The sequence below is a fragment of the Coregonus lavaretus genome, assembly GCF_964263955.1.
Source record: "Coregonus lavaretus genome assembly, contig: HAP1_SCAFFOLD_3072, whole genome shotgun sequence".
Lineage (NCBI taxonomy): Eukaryota > Metazoa > Chordata > Actinopteri > Salmoniformes > Salmonidae > Coregonus > Coregonus lavaretus.
The window spans coordinates 45,772-67,719 of NW_028166163.1; the positions used below are offsets into that span (position 1 = coordinate 45,772).

At 41.5% G+C, this 21,948-nt stretch overlaps 1 protein-coding gene across 1 annotated transcript in view; it reads right to left on the reverse strand.

Annotated features, from left to right (window-relative positions):
* The window catches only part of LOC311114998 (ral GTPase-activating protein subunit beta-like), a gene marked incomplete at its 3' end in the record, with an annotated part of 59,252 nt that extends 44,214 nt beyond the window's left edge, over positions 1 to 15,038 (reverse strand). The window contains exons 1-2 of the mRNA XM_084190221.1: positions 13,795 to 15,038; positions 4,315 to 4,528 (exon numbers count right to left, since the gene is read on the reverse strand). Of these exons, the coding sequence (XP_084046347.1) occupies positions 4,315 to 4,491 (177 nt within the window). The remainder of the gene's footprint in view (positions 1 to 4,314; positions 4,529 to 13,794) is intronic.
* Between the last annotated feature and the right edge of the window lie 6,910 nt (positions 15,039 to 21,948).

A 21,948-nucleotide genomic window follows, 5' to 3' on the forward strand; every position in this document is an offset into this window, starting at 1 on the left:
GGTCGAATGCCCCAGGGGGATACACAGGAAATCCTCTCAATGTTATCAAGCGAGCCCAGAGGCCTGGGGCTGTCCGAGCGACAAGGCAAACATGATGAGGAAGTGAGCAGCAAGGACAAAAGGGGGTAAAGCCAAATACTATTTTTCACCCAGCAACAATCAGAGAGAGAAGAGATTTGAAAACACAATGGAATGTAGAGGGGGAGGTGGTGTGTGTGTGTGTGTGTGTGTGTGTGTGTGTATGGGTTTCAATCAAGCGTGCAGTACAAAAAAAATAAAAAATAAAAAAGTTTCCATTCGCCAGGAGGTAGTTGAGTCCTAATGTGCAGGTGACCGTTCAGCCTCCTTGGTTTTATAAAAATAAGGGACTGAAAAAGCCCATCAAGGGCGTGTTAAGGTCATGTAGCTTATGTTCTGCCTAGTTCCTCAAACACAATGTCAGAGGAACTTGGAGCTAAAGACGGAAGAAACTTTTACTTTTCAATTAGAATAAGTGCCAATGAAGTTGACCTTGACATTAAAATACCCTCCCCATACATAGAGCAAACATCAACTACCCTAGAAACAAGTTGGCATTCTAACTTCACTTTCTATTCCCCTTGAATGTCAAATGCTGCAACAATTGGGCCAAGTCAAGTCAAATCTCAGCCTACAGGGAGGAGGTCAGTGACCTGGCAGTGTGGTGCCAGAACAACAACCTCTCCCTCAATGTCAGTAAGACCAAGGAGCTGATCGTGGACTACAGGAAACAGGGGGAGAGGGGGAGAGGGGTTGAGCACGCCCCATCCACATCGACGGGGCCACAGTGGAGGAGTTTGAGAGCTTCAAATTCCTCTGTGTCCAAATCACTATAAAGTCATAAAAACATTGTCCAAACACACGCGCACAGTAGTGAAGAAGGCGTGACAGCGCCGCTTCCCCCTCAGGAGGTTGAAAAAGTTTGGCATGGGCCTTGAAATCCTAAAAAAGTTATACAGCTGGACCATTAAGAGCATATTGACTGGCTGCATCACTGCCTGGTATGGTAATAGCACCGCCCTCGATGGCATGGCTCTACAAAGGGTGGTGCGAACAGCCCAGTACATCACTGGGACCGAGCTCCATGCCATCCAGGACATCTATATCAGGCGGTGTGGTAGGAAGGCCCGGAAAATGGTTAAAGACTCCAACCACCCAAGCCATAGACTATTCTCTCTGCTTCCGCACGGCAAGCGGTACTGGTGCATCAAGTCTGGCACCAACAGGCTCTTGAACAGCTTCTATCCCCAAGCAATAAGACTGATAAATAGCTAACAAAATAGCTACACAGACTGAGTCAACCTTGTATCCTCATTGACCTTTTTCTTTTAGTCTCTATGCACACTCACAGGGCCCTACACATTCACACATAACATGCACGTAAAGCGGCTAGCAAAAGTATGTGTGCCCAGATTCTCTCTCTGTGCTTTGGCTCCAATAGTAAGTACCTCAGTCTTGTCTTGATTTAGCTGGAGGAAGTTGTGAGCCATCAGAGTATTTAAATCACTGTACAGTATAATAACTTATCTCTGGAGCTATAATCCTCTGGTGACACAGACATTTTAAGTTGTGCATTGTATGCGTAGCAGTGAAAATCAATGCCGTGTTTTCTGATAAAGCTGCCAAGGGGCAACATATACAGTGAGGGAAAAAAGTATTTGATCCCCTGCTGATTTTGTACATTTGCCCACTGACAAAGAAATGATCAATCTATAATTTTAATGGTAGGTTTATTTGAACAGTGAGAGGCAGAATAACAACAAAAAAATCCAGAAAAACACATGTCAAAAATGTTATAAATTGATTTGCATTTTAATGAGGGAAATAAGTATTTGACCCCCTCTCAATCAGAAAGATTTCTGCCTCGCAGGTGTCTTTTATACAGGTAACGAGCTGAGATTAGGAGCACACTATTAAAGGGAGTGCTCCTAATCTCAGCTTGTTACCTGTATAAAAGACACCTGTCCACAGAAGCAATCAATCAATCAGATTCCAAACTCTCCACCATGGCCAAGACCAAAGATCTCTCCAAGGATGTCAGGGACAAGATTGTAGACCTACACAAGGCTGGAATGGGCTACAAGACCATTGCCATGCAGCTTGGTGAGAAGGTGACAACAGTTGGTGCGATTATTCGCAAATGGAAGAAACACAAAATAACTGTCAATCTCCCTTGTCCTGGGGCTCCATACAAGATCTCACCTCGTGGAGTTGCAATGATCATGAGAACGGTGAGGAAACAGCGCAGAACTACACGGGAGGTCTTGTCAATGATCTCAAGGCAGCTGGGACCATAGTCAACAAGAAAACAATTGGTAACACACTACGCCGTGAAGGACTGAAATCCTGCAGCGCCCGCAAGGTCCCCCTGCTCAAGAAAGCACATATACAGGCCCGTCTGAAGTTTGCCAATGAACATCTAATGATTCAGAGGAGAACTGGGTGAAAGTGTTGTGGTCAGATGAGACCAAAATCGAGCTCTTTGGCATCAACTTAACTCGCTGTGTTTGGAAGAGGAGGAATGCTGCCTATGACCCCAATAACACCATCCCCACCATCAAACATGGAGGTGGAAACATTATGCTTTGGGGGTGTTTTTCTGCTAAGGGGACAGGACAACTTGACTGCATCAAAGGGACGATGGACGGGGCCATGTACCGTCAAATCTTGGGTGAGAACCTCCTTCCCTCAGCCAGGGCATTGAAAATGGGTCGTGGATGGGTATTCCAGCATGACAATGACCCAAAACACACGGCCAAGGCAACAAAGGAGTGGCTCAAGAAGAAGCACATTAAGGTCCTGGAGTGGCCTAGCCAGTCTCCAGACCTTAATCCCATAGGAAATCTGTGGAGGGAGCTGAAGGTTCGAGTTGCCAAACGTCAGCCTCGAAACCTTAATGACTTGGAGAAGATCTGCAAAGAGGAGTGGGACAAAATCCCTCCTGATATGTGTGCAAACCTGGTGGCCAACTACAAGAAACGTCTGACCTCTGTGATTGCCAACAAGGGTTTTGCCACCAAGTACTAAGTCATGTTTTGCAGAGGGGTCAAATACTTATTTCCCTCATTAAAATGCAAATCAATTTATAACATTTTTGACATGCATTTTTCTGGATTTTTTGTTGTTATTCTGTCTCTCTCTGTTCAAATAAACCTACCATTAAAATTATAGACTGATCATGTCTTTGTCAGTGGGCAAATTTACAAAATCAGCAGGGGATCAAATACTTTTTTCCCTCACTGTATGGACAGATACTCCAATCTCCGCTGTGGAGCTTTGCAGCTCCTTCAGGGTTATCTTTGGTCACTTTGTTGCCTCTCTGATTGGGCGGCCCTCTCTTGGCAGGTTTGTTGTGGTGCCATATTCTTTCAATTTTTTAATTGTGCTCCATGGGATGTTCAAAGTTTCTGATATTTTTTTATAACCCAACCCTGATCAGTACTTCTCCACAACTTTGTCCCTGACCTGTTTGGAGAGCTCCTTGGTCTTCATGGTGCCTCTTGCTTGGTGGTGCACCTTGCTTAGTGGTGTTGCAGACTCTGGGGCCTTTCAGAACAGGTGTATATATACTGGGATCATGTGACAGATCATGTGACACTTAGATTGCACACAGGTGGACTTTATTTAACTAATTATGTGACTTCTTAAGGTAATTGGTTGCACCAGATCTTATTTAGGTGCTTCATAGCAAAGGTGTGAATACATATGCACGCACCACTTTTCCGTTATTAATTTTTTTGAATTTTTTGAAACAAGTTATTTTTTTCATTTCACTTCACCAATTTTGACTATTTTGTGTATGTCCATTAGATGAAATCCAAATAAAAATCAATTTAAATTACAGGTTGTAATGCAACAAAATAGGCACTGTACATTTATAATGACTCTACACACACAACCACTCACTTACAAGCTGCTGCTACTCTGTTTATCTTATATCCTGTTGCCTAGTCACCTTACCCCATACATATCTACCTCCATCACTCCAGTATCCCTGCACATTGTAAATATGGTATTGGAACTGACCCTGTATATAGTCACCTTACCCCTATACATATCTACATCCATCACTCCAGTATCCCTGCACATTGTAAATATGGTATTGGAACTGACCCCGTATATAGTATGCTTACTTACTTGTTGTGTATTTCATATTTCTCTTATGTTTTTTTTTCTAGTATTGACTGTACTTGTGCATGTTACATTAAAACTAAAGTCTTCACCCTTACAGCTTAGTTACACCTATCTGATTCAGCTATGCAAAAACACCTGTTGTTGTCAGCAAAGGCTTCCTACCTCTTTGTCTGTCTTGAGCAGGTTGTCAGTGGATGGGGTGCCCAGGGTCACCCCCAGGGGTTTAACCACTGCATTGGCCACATCGCGCCCAACTGCCGGAGGGTACGAGTGAAGGACACTCAGGTGGCCCTGGTCGCTCTGCACCACCAGGTGCAGAGACCTCCACTCCGAGTACATGGTGGTGGCGTTCGCTCCTACTGGGTCCGATTGCTACCTGTGTGTACAAAGTGGAGTGAAGTCAGAATATGGGGAAACTACAGAGTGGACTGATGGCTCCAGCCTGAAGCGGACTTGATTGTAGCTGTTTGTAACTTGAATAAACACTCATAACCATTACTTATACTGACCCAAAAAATAAAACGCAACTATTTCAAAGATTTTACTGAGTTACAGTTCATAGGAGGAAATCAGTCAATTGAAATAAATTCATAAGGCCCTAATCAATGGATTTCACATAACTGGGCAGGGGCGCAGTCATAGATGGGCATAGGCCCACCCACTTGGGAGTCAGGTCCACCCACTCGGTAGCCAGGCCCGCCAATCGGAATGAGTTTTTCCCCACAAAAGGGCTTTATTCAAGACAGAAATACTCCTCAGCACTGCAGTGCTTGAGGCATCACTACTGATCCGGGTTCGATCCCGGGCTGTGTCGCAGCCAGCTGCGACCGGGAGACCCATGAGGGGACGCACAATTGTGTCAAGAAGCAGTCAAGGGGTCTGAATACTTTCCGAATGCACTGTACATCCAACTGGCCTCACAACCGCAGGCCAGGGTCGTGTTTCGGAGGACGTATGGCTCTCGACCTTCGCCTCTCCCGAGTCCGTACGGGAGTTACAGCGATGGGACAAGACTGTAACTACCAATTGGATATCATGAAATTGGGGAGAAAAAGGTGTAAAAAAAAAATAATATATTTTTTAAACATAACAAAAATAAATACTCCTCAGCAACCCCCCTCCCCCTCCTCAGACGATCCCGCAGGTGAAAAAAGCCAGATGTGGTGGTCCTGGGCTGGCTTTGTTACACGTGGCCTGCGGTTGTGAGGCCAGTTGGATGCATTCGGAAAGTATTCAGACCCCTTGACTTTTTTCACATTGTTACGTTACAGCCTTATTCAACAATGGATTGTTTGTTTTTTCTCCTCAATCTACACACAATACCCCACAATGACCAAGCAAAAACAGGATTGTATTTTTTTGTGCAAATTTATAAAACATTACATTACATTACTAACTGATATATCACATTTACATAAGTATTCAGACCCTTTACTCAGTACTTTGTTGAAGCACCTTTGGCAGCGATTACAGCCTCAAATCTTCTTGGGTATGACGTTACAAGCTTGGCACACCTATATTTGGGGAGTTTCTCCCATTCTTCTCTGCAGATCCTCTCAAGCTCTGTCAGGTTGGATGGGGAGCGTTTCCCTCGATCCTGACTAGTCTTCCAGTCCCTGCCGCTGAAAAACATCCCCACAGCATGATGCTGCCACCACCATTCTTCACCGTAGGGATGGTGCCAGGTTTCCTCCAGACGTGACGCTTGGCATTCAGGCCAAAGAGTTAAATCTTGGTTTCATCAGACCAGGGAATCTTGTATCTCATGGTCCGAGTCCTTTAGGTGCCTTTTGCCAAACTCCAAGCGGGCTGTCATGTGCCTTTTACTGAGGAGTGGTTTCCGTCTGGCCACTCTACCATAAAAGGCCTGATAGGAAGAGTGCTGCAGAGATAGTTGTCCTTACGGAAGGTTCTCCCATCTCTACAGAGGAACTCTGGAGCTCTGTCAGAGTGGCCATCGGGTTCTTGGTCACCTTCTTACATTTAAGAATGATGGCCACTGTGTTCTTAGGAACCTTCAATGCTGCAGAATGTTTTTGGTACCCTTCCCCAGATCTGTGCCTCGACACAATCCTGTCTCGGAGCTCTTCGGGCAATTCCTTCGACCTCATGGCTTGGTTTTTGCTCTGACTGTGGGACCTTATATAGACAGGTGTGTGCCTTTCCAAATCATGTCCAATCAATTGAATTTACCACAGGTGGACTCAAATCAAGTTTTAGAAACATCTCAAGATTGATCAATGGAAACAGGATGCACCGGAGCTCAATTTCGAGTCTCATAGCAAAGGGTCTGAATACTTATGTAAATAAGGTATTTCTGTTTTATATTTTCAATACATTTGCAAACAAATCTAAAAATCTGTTTTCGCTTTGTCATTATGGGGTATTGTGTGTAGATTGATGAGGAAATGTATTTATTTAATCAATTTTAGAATAAGGCTGTAACGTAACAAAATGTGGAAAAAGTCAAGGGGTCTGAATACTTTCCGAATTCACTATACTGCCAAATTCTCTAAAACGACGTTGGGGGCAGTTTATGGTAGAGAAATTCACATTGAATTCTCTGGCAACAGCAATGGATGGATTATCTTGGCGAAGGAGAACTGTTCACTAACAGGGATGTAAACAAATTTGTGCACAAAATGTAAGCGAAATAAGCTTTTTGTGCATCCGGAAAATTTCTGGAATCTTTTATTTCATCTCATGAAAAATAGGACCAACACTTTACATGTTGCGTTTATATTTTTGTTCAGTATATAAAGTGGAACCTGAAGCAAGCTTGGTTGTAACTTGAATAAACACCCATAACCATTACATAGAAAGTGGACCCTGGTGCTGATATTCCCACAAGTGTATATTCAGTTTGACCTTTTCATGTAGTTTGAAAAGTCGACATATGTCAAACGCGAACTATGCGTGATAAGGAACATTTGAAGTTGACCAACGCTGTGCATAGGCGCTAGCTATATAACAAGTTAACATTGAACTGGAGTGAGCCTTGACGTGTTATTTCCAGAATGATCTGAATGGAATGTTAACAGAAAGGGCTCACTGAGTGCCAAATGCACACTTGAACTGGACTGACCACCTGGCACTGACTCTCCACACATGCACTCACTCAGATACACAGTACACTCATCCACACACAACTGCTGCTACCAGACTCTTATTATTGCTAAATAATCCAAAACACATACAAAAATGTGACTATAAATTGAGTTAAATGCTTATGCGAAATGTTTTATTATATTCTACTGACCCATTTAATGTATATGTTCGTATTCTTATCTGTTATTATTTCTTATTGTTGTGGCATTGTTGAGAAGGAACCTGCAAGGAAGCATTTTGTTGGACGGAACCATGTGTATCCTGTACATACCACTAATACTAGGGATGTCAAACGTTCAGGCTGTGCAGCCAATACGCTCTAGTCTAGAGCACCCGGTTAAATTGTGTTTGAGAGCATTTTTTAACTCTCTAAAATGGTTAAATGAGTGAGAAAGATGATGTTGTTGCAATATACTATCATCTTAAATTGACATGTCAAATTAATTAATTATTAATATTATTATTTTTTAAATTTAATTAATTAAATTATTTTGCCATATTCATTTACTGTATATTGCGCTAATTTCCCTAATGTGGTAACAGTTTGTGTTACTACCTTACACAAGCTTGAATTTTCACCTCATAAAATTTTGCGGAATTACACATCCTTTTTACCTCAGATTGGTGATTGTTAGTATAAAAGTGTATAGGTCATCACAATGACATAAGATTGATTGCTTAAAACAGATCAATATCTTTGGTTTTGTACCTTTGATTTAGTCACACGCACTGGGATGCTCAGGACTTAGAACGCGGAGTTAATGAAATGGCCAGGAAATGGCACGGTCTCTCTAGAAAAGTCGCTGGCCATACACCAATACATGGATTTGAAGGTCAAATTTGAACTTAAATAGCAGTCAACCATTGTCACGGTTGATATCCTGTGCCGCGTCGTGATTATTTTAAGTTAACAGAAAAAGTGGTCTGTTCCCTTTTCCGTGATGGCAGCCTCCGAAATCAACATTGGGCATTCCAAAATATAGATATAAATTCTCATCTAACCAATCATGTATAGGTTATTCCAAGTTTCCATGTGGCCTTTGAAAAGTGTTAGTTTAAACAGCACTACACGCCAAACATTTGCCCCCTGTTCTATAGATTTCAATATGATATTGATGGAAGAAAAAAAGTGTTACGCTACACTTACCGCGTTGGCGACCCACTTGACTCAAAATGCAACACTTCAAAATGTAGCTAGCTGTCTACAAATTGTCCTCTAACCAGTGATGTACATTATTCCCAGATTACATGTGTTTTTTTAGCTGGGTTAACAGGACGTGCAACCTCAATTTCCCCCTCTCGCGCAATTGATTTCAACGCGATAACTATGAGTGATTGACAATCAATAAGTGTTGCGTTTCTTCTTCTGTTTTGGTGACCCCCAAATCAAAATGCATCACTCCAAAATGGATCTGACTGTCTTCTGCAGATTGTTCGCTAACCAGTGCTGTAAAAAATATATCCAGTTTCCATGTGTTTCTTTTTGTTGTTGTGTTCGTTTCAACAGCACATACAACCTGATTTCCCCCGTAATTTATATCAGCGATTTATTGCCACTTGTCAAAACAACAGGGTTTTTGGTGCATGTGCAATTTATTAGATGCTCGGAATATGATTATTGTTGCACATGTATGTGTAGATAGTACATTTTTTGTTTAGGTTTTCAATATATCACAAACTGTTTCTGCATATTGGTTATTGATTTGGACACGTTAAAACTGTTTTGACATTGGGCTATTTATCAAAATGTCTTGTGAACAGGAAGCAGCGACAGCATCATTTTCAACGTATGTTTCAGTAATATAAATTGAAGCAGAGTCTTCGACAAACCTATAACTATTATTTGGAACACTACTCCTCTTACACAGTTTAAATTTTGGAAAAGCATTCCAGGTGAAGCTGGTTGAGAGAATGCCAAGAGTGTGCAAAGCTGTCATCAAGGCAAAGGGTGGCTATTTGAAGAATCTCAAATCTCAAATATATTTAGATTTGTTTAACACTTTTTTGGTTACTACATTATTCCATATGTGTTATTTCATAGTTTTGATGTCTTCACTACTATTCTACAATGTAAAAAAATGAAAAAAATGAAGAAAAACCCTTGAATGAGTAGGTGTGTCCAAACTTTTTGACTGGTAGTGTATGTAAATTGTAAAGAATTTTGTCTGTAACTTATTTTTTGTTATTTGTCAGACACTAGTAAGACTAGCTGTCGCCATTGTCGTCAGCTGATGAAGATCCTAATAAATAAAATAAAAATAAATGTGTACATTAAAAACAGTGAACCTGTGGAATGTGCAGCCAGATCCTGCTAATTTGAGTATAAAATTAATAATATGTCATCATTAGGCCTGCAGAAGGTTCAGGTGGCATCCTATTTTGACAATAACGCTGCAGGTAGTAGCTTGAGATTGGGACTCAAACCCATGATCTTGTTAGTCCAAACAGCTAAGATATTATGAAAGGAGGTCGGAACTGCTTAGTTGCTGGTGTTGTACATACACTACATATACAAAAGTATGTGGCCACTCCTTCAAATGAGTGGATTCGGCTATTTCAGCCACACCCGTTGCTGACAGGTGTATAAAATCGAGCACACAGCCATGCAATCTCCATGGACAAACATTGGCAGTAGAATGGCCTTACTGAAGAGCTCAGTGACTTTCAACGTGGCACCGTCCTAGGATGCCACCTTTCCAACAAGTCAGTTCATCAAATTTCTGACCTGCTAGAGCTGCCCCGGTCAACAGTAAGTGCTGTTATTGTGAGTAGAAATGTCTAGGAGCAACAACAGCTCAGCCGTGAAGTGGTACGCCACACAAGCTCACAGAACGGGACCGCCGACTGCTGAAGTGTGTAGCGTCTGTGCTCAGTTGCAACACTCACTACAGATTTCCAAACTGCTTCTGGAAGCAACATCAGCACAATACAATGTAAGTCGGGAGCTTCATGAAATGAGTTTCCATGGCCGAGCAGCCACACACAAGCCTAAGATCATCATTCGCAATGCCAAGTGTAAGCTGGAGCAGTGGAAACACGTTCTCTGGAGTGATGAAACACGCTTCACCAGCTGGCAGTCCGACGGACAAATCTGGGTTCGGCGGATGCCAGGAGAACGCTACCTGCCCGAATGCATAGTGCCAACTTTAAAGTTTGGTGGAAGAGGAATAATGGTCCGGAGCTGTTTTTCATGGTTCGGGCTAGGCCCTTTTGTTCCAGATAAGGGAAATCGTAACACTACAGCATACAATGACATTCTAGACGAGTCTGTGCTTCCAACTTTGTGGTAATAGTTTGGGGAAGGCCCTTCCCTGTTTCAGCATGACAATGCCCTCGTGCACAAAGCGAGGTCCATACAGAAATGGTTTGTCGAGATCGGTGTGGAAAAACTTGACTGGCCTGCACAGAGCCCTGGCCGCAACCCCATCGAACACCTTTGGGATGAATTGGAACGCAGACTGCGAGTCAGGCCTAATCGCCCAACATCCGTTCCCGACCTCACTAATGCTCGTGGCTGAATGGAAGCAAGTCCCCGCAGCAATGTTCCAAGATCTAGTGGAAAGCCTTCCCAGAAGAGTGGTGGCTGTTATAGCAGCAAAGGGGGGACCAACTCCATATTAATGCCCATGATTTTGGAATGAGATGTTCGAAGAGCAGGTGTCCACATACTTCTGGCCATGTAGTGTAGTTGTCAATGGTTTTAGCGGAGCTGGGGGTCTCCTTGCCCCCCACCAGCCAAATCTAACGCTATTGTGACGTTTTATTGTTAACGACCTCTTATTATCTGGTACCGATATAACGTTACAGGTGTTTTAGTAACTGCATCAAAAACATTTTCAATAACTTTTTATAAACAACTGAACATTTGACCACCTTCCCAACAAGTTAGATAAAAAGTTAGAGGCTACAACATCTTTATCTACTTCTCTGCTTCTCAAAACTGTAGGTCGGAACAAAAATATCTGCTACGGATCTAACGATACAGCTGTTTTAGTAAACATGACCATTTTCCCAAACAACTGCCGTTTTGACCACTACCCCAACAAGTCAGACAAAAACTTGCTGTATGGAATCTTCCTCTACTTTTCAAATCAGAAAGCAGAACAGGAATAGCTTCTAGCAATCAAGAGGTAGAGCTGTTTTAGTAACCCATCAACTGCTTTCAGATGCAGTAAGTCATGTCAGAAGCTAGCAGATTCATTACTTGCCAACAACAGCTGCAAATTACAATAAAACTACATCACGTTTTGAAGTTCACTTGCTTTGTCCAACACTATCATGAATCTAGCAAATAGTTTTTGTTGGTCAGCATGCAGTATTTATTTAGTTTTATAGCACAAACTTTTGTTAGCATGTTTCTCACACTGGTTTTAGTCTTGGAGGGAGCAGGCCTGCAAAGGCACTGCAGGGTGGTTGCCTAGCAACACATGCCTCGGAGGGAGACAACTTCTTCATAGCAACAAGCACTGACCATAAAATTACTGACCACTACTGCCCATAACTACTGACCACAACTACTAAACCACATAACTACTGACCACAACCATAAAAAACTATTGACCACATCTACTGACCACAACTACACCACACAGCTACTTACCAAAACTACTGACCATACAACTAATGACTACAATCACAACTATTGACCACAGCTACTGACCACAACCACTGACCAAAGCGACTGACCACTACTACTGAACACCACACCTACTTAACAAAACTACTGACCACAACCACAAAACTACTAACCACTTTTACTGGCCACAGTGACTGATCACAACCACACAACTACTGACCACAACCACTGACCAGAACTAATGAAACACACATCTACTTACCATAACTACTGACCACAAAACTACTGACCCACAAAACAACTACTGACCACAACACAACTACTGACCACAAAACGAATGACCACAACTACTGACCAGAACTACTGACCACAACCACACAACTACTGACCATGTCCATCCTGTACAGCCGAAAGAACCTGCAACACAACTAACTCAAATCAAATCCATTTTTATTTGTCACATGCGCCGAATACAACAGGTGTAGACCTTACAGTGAAATGCTTACTTACAAGCCGTTAACCAACAATGCAGTTTTAAGAAAGAATACCCCCCCCCCCCCCAAAAAAAAGTAACAAATAATTAAAGAGCAGCAGTAAAAATAACAATAGCGAGGCTATATACAGGGGGTACCGGCACCGAGGGAATGTATGGGGGCACCGGTTAGCTGAGGTAATTGAGGTAATATGTACATGTAGGTAGGGTTATTAAAGTGACTATGCATAGATAATAAACAGAGAGTAGCAGCAGCGTAAAAGGGGGGGGGGGGGCATTTGATGTTCAGGAGTCTTGTCTTATGGCTTGGGGGTAGAAGCTGTTTAGCAGCCTCTTGGACCTAGACTTGGCGCTCCGGTACCGCTTGCTGTGAGGTAGCAGAGAGAACAGTCTATGACTAGGGTGGCTGGAGTCTTTGACAATTTTTAGGGCCTTCCTCTGACACCGCCTGGTATAGAAGTCCTGGATGGCAGGAAGCTTGGCCCCAGTGATGTACTGGGCCGTACGCACTACCCTCTGTAGTGCCTAGCGGTCGTAGGCCAAGCAGTTGCCATACCAGGCAGTGATGCAACCAGTCAGGATGCTCTCGATGGTGCAGCTGTAGAACCTTTTGAGGATCTGAGGACCCATGCCAAATCTTTTCAGTCTCCTTAGGGGGAATAGGTTTTGTTGTGCCCTCTTTACAACTATCTTGGTGTTCTTGGACCATGTTAGTTTGTTGGTGATGTGGACACCAAGGAACTTGAAGCTCTCAACCTGCTCCACCACACAACTGACCACAACTTCTGCTCTGGTCCTGGGTGTAGCTAGCTAGCGCTGGTTCACACCAGCTCTGGTCTAGCTCTGGTATGCACTATAAATTATAACTACTTAAATATGCATAAATTAGCATATAATACACTCCAACAATAATTGTAACTCTTGAACCGTTCAAGCTAGAGACACCAAACCAACTTTCACATGTTCAGGCTATCCTATCAACCAACCTTTTAATCTACCTACTTTTTCAACGATAACCAGTCACCACCATTACTACTGCAGACACCACCACTACTATTTGTAAGTCGCTCTGGATAAGAGCGTCTGCTAAATGACGTAAATGTAAATGTACTATAACTTATTTAAAACCCATTCAAACAAGCACACCACATTTTCTGCAGAAATTTGACTTTTTAGTGATCCCTTTTAGCCTAAATGGTTTATTTATTAGATAGAACTACAGCTAGCTATCAGTAGGTCTACATACAAACCTATTCTCCATAGTTCTTCAACTGCCACAAAAGTACTTTTAAAGAGCTGTCATCACTAGATGCACCATCATATTTATCTCCACAAATAACCTAAAACGTTATCATTACATCATCATTCAACTAAAATAAAATTTAATTTACACTGAACGTTTTACAAAAGTAAATATTTTTATCTGAAACCCACAACATGAAGAGTGTTGTCCACATAATCCTACCTTTTATTCCCATGTTGTGACAGAAGATCTCTTTGTCCTTTCTTCTTTCAGTTCACACGCAACTACTGTAGTGTAGACATTTTTGTGATCTAACTGCCCCACAATCCAAAGTAATAAGGTTGATATAGTCGTCTATTAGAGTAATGAAACTACTAAATTTAACATTTACTATATGTAACTGCTTTGCTTTCAATAGTAAAGTAAAACTTTTTAAACTTCTTCCATTACCACAAAAATACTTGTAAAGAGCTAAATCAAGCCCCAGAACTTTACTTGTAAAGTTACCATCTAGTTCCCAACGGTATTGTACTTAACCAGGTAAAAACTGCTGTATGAGTCCAAAAACGTGCTGCGATTGATTTATTTGGATGATATACCAGAACCACAAACGGATTAGCCCTGCCTACTAATACAACTTGAAACTTTGCAAGCGCCCAACAGTGCCAGTGGACTGGAGACACTCACTGTTCAGGTGCACCGCGGTAAAAGGTCATCTTGAAAAGCATAGAAGGCATGCACAGCAATAACTTAGTGCACATGTATTTCTAGAGATAGCTTGCTACTAGCTAGGTCGGCCTAAAAACGAGTTGTAAGTAAAAGATTAACTAGCTAGCTGAAGGTGTTTTGACTCAAGGTTGTTGGCTAGCTAGCCAAAAACCAAATTATTGCTATGTAAAGAAAAGCCATCCAGACTGACAACTCCATGACAAACTTCGAGACATCAGTCCCAGATTGAACGAGCCACACAATGGCTGTTTTGTTCTACTAGCTAGCTAATGTTACTACTTGAAAAGTTATGGTTAGCTCTAGTTAACGTTGGACGCTGGCTATCACACACATCAACGCACAGAAATGGTCAGAGTCCAGCTAGCTAGCTGAAAAGTGAACCAACGTCTTCAACAGGCGCGAGTTACCTAGGTATCCAATGCTGCCAATGAATTGGAACATTTACGCGTTAGTTTGCAAAATTAGCATTACTTATGGCATGTAGCTAGCTAGCATAGTCGATTCCCCTGTCTCACTGTTATTGTAGGCCGCACATGCTAGTTGTTTGGCTAAGCTAGTTAATGAAAACAAGACCACAACAGATCAACGACAGCTGGCTGTGTGTTGCTATTTACCGGTGTCAGAGGGAAAGACTGTCATATCAACCGTCTGTATTCTCAGCAAGCTTTACAGTACAAACAAGGATATAGCAGAACCATATTTGAAGGAAATCAACATCCAGTGACAAGAATAGCTACATTCGCACTGACGTCATCCGGTTGACGGCTATCCTGACCACTGAACTGTGTCGGTCACACATCATCTCATGACTTAAAAAAAGGAAGCTTGCTGAAATAATAAAATACTTATCCGAATGTGCACAATATTTCACACCAAAAAATAAAGAACCCTAGAATCGACAGTCTAATGTTTCTCAAAACAGTTAATTATGAGGTGTATATCCCTTTAAATGTACCCAATCATAATATTCAGCTCAAGTGCGCCCTCTACTGGATTTGACCAGTCCATGAAGGGAGCAAATAAATGAAATAAGGAAATGGGTTAGGGAAGAAGGAAAGGAAACTAGGGGATTAGGAAAGTATATGAGGAAAGGAAATTAGCTAGGAAATAACATGAGGAAAGGGATCTAGGGAAGGAAAGAGAAATGTGAAAAGCTTGGAACCCTTGAATACTCCAAAAAAAAAAAATTTGTTTGTGTTCCCTTCCGAGTTTCCATTAGCTCAGGAAGTGTCATAGTTCAGGTAAATGTGCAACGCAAAACACCTCAGTGGGAATATGTGTTAAAACAGCGCACAGTAAGTGTATCTTTTGTATTCGTAAAATGAATTTGTGGTGATATGAAAATAGATTTTCGGAGGATTCCAAGACCATATTGCACACAATGATTATTAACAGTTAGACAGAGCGTCGGGACAGTTGTAGCCTTCACATTGGCTGCGCTGTGATCAATGGTTCAAATGAGAGCCCAATGGTTGTATGGCCTTGGGTTCTCGAGAGCTATATAAGTGCCATGACTTTACTACACTACATGCCCAAAAGTATGTGGAAACCTGCTAGTCGAACATCTTATTCCAAAATCATGAGCATTAATATGGAGTTGGTCCCCTCTTTGCTGCTATAACAGCATCCACTCTTCTGAGAAGGCTTTCCACTAGATTTTGGAAAATTTCTGCAGGGACTTGCTTCCATTCAGCCACAAAAGCATTAGTGAGGTCGGGCACTGATGTTGGGTGATTAGGCCTGGCTCGCAGTCGGCATTCCAATTCATCCCAAAGGTGTTCGATGGGCTTGAGGTCAGGGCTCTGTGCAGGCCAGTCAAGTTCTTCCACACCGATCTCGACAAACCCTTTCTGTATGGACCTCATTTTTTGCACGGGGGCATTGTCATGCTGAAAAAGGAAAGGGCCTTCCCCAAACTGTTGCCACAAAGTTGGAAGCACAGAATCATCTAGAATGTAATTGTATGCTGTAGCGTTAACATTTCCGTTCACTAGAGCTAAGGGGCCTAGCCCGAACCATGAAAGAAAGCCCCAGACCATTATTCCTCCTCCACCAAACTTTACAGTTTGCACTATGCATTCAGGCATGTAGCGTTCTCCTGGCATCCGCCAAACCCAGATTTGTCCATCGGACTGCCAGATGGTGAAGCGTTTCATCACTCCAGAGAACACATTTCCACTGCTCCAGAGTCCAATAGCAGCGAGCTTTACACCACACCAGCTGACGCTTGGCATTGTGCATGGTGATCTTAGGCTTGTCTTAGCTGTTTGGACTAACAGATGCAACATTTAGGGTTTGAGTCCCAATCTCAAGCTACTTCCTGCAGCTTTATTGTCAAAATAGGATGCCACCTGAACCTTCTGCAGGCCTAATGATGACATGATTTTATACACTTTATCCTCAAATCATTAGCAGGATCTGGCTGCACATTCCACAGGGTGTCAGGTTCACTGTTTTTAATGTACTATTTATTTAATATGTTTAATTTATTAGGATCCCCATTAGCAGACGACAATGGTGACAGCTAGTCTTACTGGGATCCGACACACAACAAAAAATACATTACAGACAAAATAGTTGACAATTTACAAACATTTAAAAACATTAACATGTAGTGTGTGTGTGTGTCAGTATATGTACACAACACAATGTGATGCATTTATAAGGTGATGCCAAAGCAACATTTCCATCCTAGCTCTGATGGACAGTAAAGTTATATTCTATTCTATAGTACAATAACATAGAGATACAGTTAAAATAAGATCATAAACAGGTAGCCTCGTATTACCAGACCGATTACCGCTGCAGAATGTAAACTCGCAAGACTTCCGGATGGTTGTACGAGGTTAACATCGGGGTGTAATTCACCCGAATTTCATTCTCCTGATACATGTTTTCTTCATATTCTGATCTATGTTATAAAAAGTCAGCTATTGTAATTTGATTTGGCCTTTGTGGGGCATGGGATAATTGTCTTTAATTAGATACAGTATGTCAGAGTTCTATTTGCTGGGTGATGTCATCCTGCTTTTACAAACATTCTCGTGGACGTGCTCGGTTCTTTATTATCTTTCACTGTTTTAACCAAATCAAATGTAATAATACAAATGAGAAATCACCCTGTAAGACCATTTGTAACCAGGAGATGGCGCCATGCACACACAAACCAAGAGTCAAAAGGAGATGAGCGCTCACTGCAGGTGGAGACAACTATTCATTATGGCTTGTCCACATCAGAACATAAGACCACACAGTGCAGTGGATCGTAAGGTTGCAATGCTGTTGGCCTATCTTCTAAGAATATACAAAAATACAATGATATCAGACCATGTCAACAATCTGCAGTATGCAAATATCAAAATCGTTGGAAGATCATGCATTCAGTTTTGGTTAACATGATGAGTTGCATGAATTTCTTCAGAATATAATTAATACATACCTCTGTTAAAAAAGGCCAGTTATTTTGTTGGACACATAAACCAGGGCTTAGTCAATTTTGTCTTGAAGTGGCCATTTGATGTGGTAAATAGCCTATACATTTCTTGTGTAATTTCCAAAGATGGAATCTGTTACCTAATGTTGTTATGGATGGCATAGCTCATGTAATAAGCAGGTCACCAAAGATCTAGATCATGTCTACATAGACGGTACAACAAAATGCAATATCCCATACAACCCTTTTGACCTTGTGTTATTGGTCCTTGTCCCCAAACAGGGACATAACTACATTTGATTTGTTGGAGCACATTGTAGTTGAACCCGTCAAAGGCAGAGAATCAGATTTGGTCCTGTATGCCCTTGGGTGTATTCTGGTGATGGGCAGGCACGTGCAGGGTTAAAGGCTTGTCATATAAATCAAGTGGAATCACTTCAGAGGTGAAAACATGCATGATGCTGACTGTCCGGGAGCCACAGTTTAACCCTTTAACACATCAGCCCATGTCCATTGTTCTAAAGAAATGCCCAAATGTTCCATTGAAACAATACTGTGCTCTGTTTTACATTGCGTTGGGATCACAGTAAACATAGAATAGAAGATTATTTTCCACATCAGTGAGCTGGAAATGGTTTCCCTGAGGAAGATTAATAATACATTGATCAATTATGACTGTGACACAATTTGCTGCATCCTCATTCAAAGGCATTGTTGGGACGAACTCAGACACACACAAACCCGGTTGCAAAATGGCTTGTGCTATAGTTGGGTTCATTCAGTTGTTTCAGTTGTATTCGGCATCATTATGAGAGAGAGACATGTCAAATGACAGTTATCGGAGTGGACGTGCAGATCAAAGGTTGACAAATACCAAAAGAGAAAATCATAAAAATCATAAGAGATTAAAATAAATCATAAAAAATATTAGATATTTTAAGGACATATTAGTGGCCTTGATTAGCACAAAAGAGCCATGTCTCTCCTATGCATAACCCATGCATAACTTCTACATATATGTTTTGATGACTAGTCATGAACACAAGATCCTATCGCTATTGGTTCGTTCACCAGTTAAATCTGGTTTTATGTCAAATGTACTTTTCTGTGTTTGTCCAATGACTGTGCTCTTCGTGTTCTGTTTATATAGCTAGTCCCCCCCCCCCCCCCCCATCCCCCCTCCCATTAAGCTTTTAAAAGCTTTTCAAATCATCCATAATTGATCAGTGTTTTCACTTATGCACTACTTTTCTCACTCTCATTATTACTTAAAGGGTTGAATATGTCCAGCGCTGTTTTTCCTTATTTCGTTATACTGTAAAAAGACAGATCTGTCTTGCTACACTGTAAAGAGGTGTATAGTTTTTGATGTTCAAGGCTCCTATTTGTCTGTTTTCCTCATTTAGTGATTTAGCAGGTTATCCAAAGTGATGTATAGTGAGTAACTTAGCCTAGTTATGCTGTTGCCTAACCTCAATAAGCCAATGTTGGTACAATTCAACTTATAGAAATCATCTATATAATTCTATACTTCGAAATGAATAACCACTGTGGAAAGCATTGACTGACATGCCTAAGTAATGTAATATCAATGTACCTTTATAACCTTTATAACAATGTTCATTGAATATGCACTCTCAGCCATGAAGCCATGCATTTAGTGGTCTTTCATTGCTGATGGAAACTTTATGAAACTGGTTCTTGTCAACCACACCATAGCTCTGTGTGAGTTTATATTACTTGTCTCTTAGAGGGGACACTCCCTCCTCAAACCATTTCTCTCAAAACACCTCATTTTCAGAATATCCTCTCTTTTTTCCTCAGTAAGAGCTCTAAGATGACATCTGAAACCTATGGTGGTATAGAGTAATGACTTCCCCAATGGCAGACTAAGAGACAGATAGTCATAATACCCATGAAACCTAGCGGTCAAACAAGGAAATAGTCCCAATTGTTTTTCCACCATTCAATTTTCCATAGGGGATTTTAGAACGACTTCATATAAGGTCTGTGTTTCGTGTAAGCTTACCCTGGCTTGACGTTTTGATAACCACGTAAATCTCTCTCGGACAAGGTAACTTTTATCAATATATTTGCCTGTAATTCCACCCCTAATTAGCCGCTGATGTGGCTATCATACAGAACTACACATCCTGTCGCAAGCGTTGACATCATCACTCAAGGCACTGTTGCAGGATGGGAAAAACCTCCACATTTCTCCACACAAACTCCTGGCAACAAATAGCAAGGAACCTAGCAAGTAAATGCAAATAGAATAACTAGTAAATATTATAGCCTTTTTGTAGTTTCTTGTTTGAATAATTGATATTGAGTATTTGTTGTGTGTATTGTTGTTTAGCATCTTTCAAATGACCTACCTTTGTAACTAACTAGCTAACCTTAGGTGTCTCCGTTGATCAGAAGCAAGGATGATTTTGTGCTATGTACCGGATTGTAACAACTACTCCGATAAGCACACGTGCATTTTATTGTTTTCCGACCTCTATAATCGAGAGGCATTGCTCGAGCCTTGTGAAAAGGTAAACCCTGTTTGCTAGCTGCTAACAAGCTATTTTGGTTAGGTCAAAGATCTGTGGTTAGCTAGGTGCTTATAAAAATTTGCTAGATAACCTCCGACTATAGTTGTGTACAACACACGTTACCTTCCTTACAAGTAAAAAGAAAATCAACATAGCATAACGCAAGCTAGCATAATGACTGTTGTGACCTTTTTATTGACAAGTATTTAGTGAGCTAGCCAGCTAGTTAACATTAGCTCACGGTTTGTGTAGTCATACCTTTTCATGTTTTGACATGCAAGCTAGCGTTATCCCACCGGGGAAGGGATATTTAGATAGCTAGTTAATGTTAACTCACCGTTCGTGTAGTCAGACTTGCTAGGTAACGTTAGTCAGGCACCATGGCGTGGATAGTTGGTTAGCTAGCATGTCTGACTACATGAACAGTGAGCTAATGTTAACTAGCTAGCTAGCTAAATATCGCCTGGTGGGCTAGCTAGTTAGGCACCTTGGTTGGCTAGTTTGCTACATTAGCTAAAGTTAGCTAGCTGGCTAAGCTGGCTAGCTAGCTCCCAAAGGACTTGTGGGCTCAGTGTATTCCCCATACAAAACACAGAAACGGTTTTGTTCCACTAGTGCATCTGTTGTACATGACTAATCAAGTGACCTGTGAAGTCAATTAGACATGTCAGCAGGGATGGAAATTAAGCTAGCCCGAGGTTAGTAGTTTTCAGACTGAGCTAGTAGACAATGTGCCAAATTAACCTGACACAGCAGTGAAATGGCTAATAGAAAATTTGCCAAACTAGCCTGACACAGCAGTGACATTTTTGCCTTTATGTCCCCTTTTCCCCATGTTTTAGACATGAGGTGTGACATGCAGAACATCAGGCTCACCCCACGAGAAGCAGTGCATGATCAACGCCACCCTCAGCCAGGAGATCTTCTGGAAGTGATGTGATCTCTCTCTCTCTCTCTCTCTTTCTCTCTCTCTCAATTCAATTCAATTCAATTTCAATTTAAGGGCTTTATTGGCATGGGAAACGTATGTTAACATTGCCAAAGCAAGTGAAGTAGATAGTAAACAAAAGTGAAATAAACAATAAATATTAACAGTAAACATTACACTCAGAAGTTCCAAAAGAATAAAGACATTTCAAATGTCATATTATGTATATATACAGTGTTGTAACAATGTGCAAATAGTTAAAGTACAAATGGGAAAATAAATAAACATAAATATGGGTTGTATTTACAATGGTGTTTGTTCTTCACTGGTTGCCCTTTTCTTGTGGCAACAGGTCACAAATCTTGCAGCTGTGATGGCACACTGTGGTTTTTCACCCAGTAGATAAGGGAGTTTATCAAAATTGGGTTTGTTTTCTAATTCTTTGTGGATCGCTGTAATCTGAGGGAAATATGTGTCTCTAATATGGTCATACATTTGGCAGGAGGTTAGGAAGTGCAGCTCAGTTTCCACCTCATTTTGTGGGCAGTGTGCACATAGCCTGTCTTCTCTTGAGAGCCAGGACTGCCTACGGCGGCCTTTCTCAATAGCAAGGCTATGCTCACTGAGTCTGTACATAGTCAAAGCTTTCTTAAGTTTGGGTCAGTCACAGTGGTCAGGTATTCTGCCACTGTGTACTCTCTGTTTAGGGCCAAATAGCATTCTAGTTTGCTCTGTTTTTTTGTTTG